Source organism: Oncorhynchus kisutch, linkage group LG5 (genome assembly GCF_002021735.2).
Source record: "Oncorhynchus kisutch isolate 150728-3 linkage group LG5, Okis_V2, whole genome shotgun sequence".
NCBI classification, from domain to species: Eukaryota; Metazoa; Chordata; class Actinopteri; order Salmoniformes; family Salmonidae; genus Oncorhynchus; species Oncorhynchus kisutch.
The window spans coordinates 23225863-23230364 of record NC_034178.2 but is presented as its reverse complement, the minus strand read 5'-3'; the positions used below and the strand labels follow the sequence as shown (position 1 = coordinate 23230364).

The 4502-nt window shown below is 43.9% G+C and overlaps 1 protein-coding gene across 1 annotated transcript; it reads left to right on the top strand.

The window, feature by feature from the left end:
* Positions 1-467: 467 nt before the first annotated feature.
* gdf5 (growth differentiation factor 5) lies at positions 468-3295 on the top strand. The gene is made up of 2 exons (XM_020482087.2): positions 468-1222; positions 2400-3295. Exons 1-2 carry the CDS (start codon positions 469-471, stop codon positions 3260-3262), a joined length of 1617 nt encoding a protein of 538 aa, XP_020337676.2. The 5' UTR covers position 468; the 3' UTR covers positions 3263-3295.
* The last annotated feature ends 1207 nt before the right edge of the window (positions 3296-4502 follow it).

Here is a 4502-nt window from a genome sequence, read left to right as displayed (position 1 = left end):
TTTCCAATTCCTTAGTTCAGGTTTGTAGAGATTTCAGAGCACCTGCAGGTTTCTGTGTGTGAAATATTTTCATTGGATGGGGTTCAAACTTTGAGGGGAAAAAACTGTGGCAGCATTACGCCATTCTCCCCTCTTGGAAAAAAATGGGATTTAAACAAGTCTCTTACAAGATATCGAGCAGAATAGTTGTAGTTGGAGTTTAAGAGAAGTCAAGTTTTCTCCTCTCAATGCAAACCTTGTCGGACATCTACTGCATATTGGAAAGCAAGACCAGCAACAGGACATTTGCATCACTATGGTACTGAATAGCGGCTCTGGGAGTAACGGTTTGCATAGTGTAATTTACCATAGAACACTAACTTCTAGTCCACATTTTCACATTTCCAAACTTGTTCATGTTTACTTATTTCAAACGGGAAAAGACTGTGCGCATTTCTCCCTGGCTAAAATTCAAAGGAAGATCAGAGGATGAAAGTACTTAAAAGTGTCCCTCTTTTATTGGGGTGTTGGACTCTCTTATACCTGGACTTTATCCCAGCGTCACTGAGCCATACCGGCATTGCAGAGTGCGCACCCGAGAGAGGAGGCAAGGAGCACACAGGCGGAGCAGGTGAAGGAGCCAACCCGGGAATTGGCTCAACTGCCAGGTCAACGGTAGGAAACTACGGCGCAGGGGGTTGGAAGTCTCTAAGTGCTGCGAGGATCACGCGCATTAGAACAGGACCCCCGCTGATAAAGGGCGAGGCAGCCAAAGCGAAAGCTGTGACATCAGTGTCATCACCGCACAGCGTAACGGTCAGCCGTGCTCGTGGAGCTGTCAATTTGGGGCCCGAGGAGGCTGTGCGCTATTGGGTACCCGGCGGGGATGCTACTAAAGCATCAGCTGCGCCTGCTCCCGTGGCGTTGAGCATGCAAACAGGCAAAGGCTCAGGCAGGCCTGGACAGAGCAAAGGAAACACTGTCCCCAGAGCTGAAACACCAGCACGAACTGGACAGCAAAAGGTCGTTGATGTGCAAAAGCACATCGTTCGGTTGGCCCAAATGAGTGTCAAAGCAACGGGCAAAGTTAACGGCAGATACTCTCCAAAGCTTCTATTGGTAACTCCGCATGACTACATGTTGTCACTCTATTGGTCACTATCCACAGGAGGGGTGAACACTAGTGTGCTGCACGAGGCTGGCATGGCCAACACCATCACAAGCTTTGTGGATAAAGGACAAGGTAAACTTTTGTTGCCATATAAACAACGAGTTATACAAAAATAATAACAGTGGTGTCTCATAAAACACAAAAATCTACTTTACTGCTTGCAAAGTCAAAATACGGCTTATAAATTATGCATAAGTGGTCCAATAAAAGTAACTGTTCACCTTTGCCAAAGAAAATATAATCATTATAATCAATTCTGAATATGCTTACTTATCTTTAATTGTAGCATTTTGTTAAGTTGATAAATTTAACATATCCAAGAGACAGTTGTAGGCCTATGCTCATCAAACCAACCTCTTTATTACAGAGGTAAAGTCAAGCTAAAGTCGAAGCAAACTTGAAGCTTAAGTCAAAAGGTGTCTTGGTGTTTGACATAATAGTTTTTAAAACTCTTGGTTATGGGTCTGTCACACTGTCAGTAGCCATGTGCATAGTCATGATTGGGGTGGCAGGTAGCCTAGTGGTTAGAGCGTTGGACTAGTAACCGAAAGGTTGAACAAAAAATAAAGCTCTTTAAAGTAATGTTTAAATGACCTTGGTTTACTTATATTTCTAGCTGCTAAAGGTTTACATTTCAAGCAATTATTGTACTTTAATTTTGCCCTTTATTTGTATAACAGGTTGGTGACCTTCCCCTTTGTATGACTAAGAAGTTGTAACTGATCCCTTGCCAGACATTACATTTTTTAAATCTGTAAAACAGTACACACCTCTTCTTTTTCTTCTTCCCCATCACCTATTTTTCCTCCTCTCCTCCTCTTCCTTAATTTCTCAGTTTCAGATGTGTTTTTATCTCTGGTTGGGCTCCTAAATCTGCAAGTCACTCTACCCTTTCTCAATATATTTTGTGTTGTTCAGGTTTTGTCTGGTCCACTCTTAGCAAATGCCATATGACGTGGTGGTAGATCCACTCATAAACAGCTGCAGGATGATAATAATGGTCTGTTTACAGTTCAATGTGGTATATAGTCTGCAAATGTCTGGTTTTAATGTAATTTCAAACACATAATGTGCCTGGAAGAAAATGCTGCCTCTCATTTTTATATGGCCATGCTTTCCCTCACCAAAGAAAAACATTACACATAACTCTTACCACCTGTGTCTTACCCGAGAAGCCACATTAACATGTAAAGAAACATGTCAATATGATGGTTATTCTTGCCCTTGACTCTGTTATCTTCTTTTACAGATGCCCGTACTCCCCAGTTGAGAAGACAGAAGTATTACTTCAACATCAGTTCCCTGGAGAAGGAGGGGTTACTGGGTGCTGAGCTGCATATACTCAGGAAAAGACTGGCTGATCCACACAAAGCACTTTCCACTGACAGAGTTTTCTGCCTGAAGCTTTTCACTTGTGTAGCAGGTAAGCAGAAAGCTACACTGCTCCAAACTCAAACCATCAAGGACCACAATTCGCCCAAATGGGAAGTGTTTGACATTTGGAAACTATTCAAGAATTTCAAGAACACCGTCCAGCTTTGCTTTGAGCTGGAGGGTTTAGAACGGGGACGCCCCGTGGACCTCAGGGCACTGGGCTTCAGTCGTCTGGGCAGGCAAACCAAAGAGAAGGCCTTTTTCCTCATGTTCGGGCGCACCAAGAAAAATGACTTGTTCTACAACGAGATCAAAGCTCGGTCTAGCCACGACAACAAGACTGTGTATGAATACCTGTTCACTCAGCGGCGCATGCGCCGAGCTCCAACCAACCGCGGCAAGAAGCTGGCCAAGAACCCCAAGCCTCGTTGCCACAGGAAGCAGCTGCACGTCAACTTCAAGGAGATGGGCTGGGACGATTGGATCATCGCCCCACTAGAGTATGAGGCCTACCACTGCGACGGGGTATGTGACTTCCCTATTCGCTCGCACCTCGAGCCCACCAACCACGCCATCATCCAGACGCTCATGAACTCCATGGACCCCGACTCGACTCCGCCCACCTGCTGCGTGCCCACTCGCCTCAGCCCAATCAGCATCCTCTACATTGACTCGGCCAATAACGTGGTCTACAAACAGTATGAGGACATGGTGGTGGAGTCCTGTGGCTGCAGGTAGCAATGGACGAAAGACCCAGCTGAGGTCTTGGTTTTATAGTTCAACCTGAAGAGTTTGAGTTAAATATTTTGAGTAAACAGATTGTTAAACACTCAAAAGTTTTAGAACACTGAGTTATTCAAGGGTTTTAATTTATTTGTACTATTTTTTACATTGTAGAATAATAGTGAAGACATCACAACTATGAAATAACACATCTGAAATCATGTAGTAACCAAAAGTGTTAAACAAATAAGAATATATTTTGTATTTGAGATTCTTCAAATAGCCACCCGTTGCCTTATTGACAGCTTTGCACACTCTTGGCATTCTCTTAACCAGCTGAACCTGGAATGCTTTTCCAACCGTCTTGAAGGAGTTCCCACATATACTGAGTACTTGTTGGCTGCTTTTCCTTCACTCTGTGGTCTGACTCATCCCAAATTATCTCAATTTGGTTGAGTGCTGCATCAGTTCACCTGCTGCTGCATCAGGTCACCTGCTGCAGCATTCCATCACTCTCCTTCTTGGTAAAATAGCCCTTACACAGCCTCGAGGTGTGCTGGGTCATTGTCCTGTTGAAAAACAAATGATAGTTCCACTAAGCCCAAACCAGATGGGATGGCGTATCGCTGCAGAATGCTGTGGTAGCCATGCTAGTTAAGTATGCCTTGAATTCTAAATAAATCACAGACATTGTCACCAGCAAAGCACCACCACACCATGACACCTCCTCCTCCATACTTTACGGTGGGAAATACACATGTGGAGATCATCCATTCACCCATACCGCGTCTCACACAGACACGGCGGTTGGAACCAAAAATCTCCAATTTGGACTCCAGACCAAAGGACAGATTTCCACCAGTCTAATGTCCATTGTTTGTGTTTCTTGGGCCAAGCAAGTGTCTTCTTCTTATTGTCCTTTAGTAATGGTTTCTTTGTAGCATTTCGACCATGAAGGCCTGATTCACACAGTCTCCTATGAACATTTGATGTTGAGATGTGTCTGTTACTTGAACTCTGTGAAACCTTTATTTGGGCTGCAATTTCTGAGGCTGGTAACTCTGGGTCTTCCTTTTCTGAGAGCCAGTTTCATCATAGCGCTTGATGGTTTTTGCGACTGCACTTGAAGAAACTTTAAAAGTTCTTGACATTTTCCGCATTGACTGACCTTTATGTCTTAAAGTAATGATGGACTGTCATTTCTCTTTGCTTATTTGAGCTGTTCTTGCCATAATATGAACTTGGTATTTGACCA

Coding starts and splice junctions, on each gene's coding strand:
- gdf5 (XM_020482087.2), top strand. CDS start 469: ATGAAAGTACTTAAAAGTGTCCCTCTTTTATTGGGGTGTTGGACTCTC. Junction 1,223..2,399: donor CTTTGTGGATAAAGGACAAG/GTAAACTTTTGT, acceptor CTTCTTTTACAG/ATGCCCGTACTCCCCAGTTG.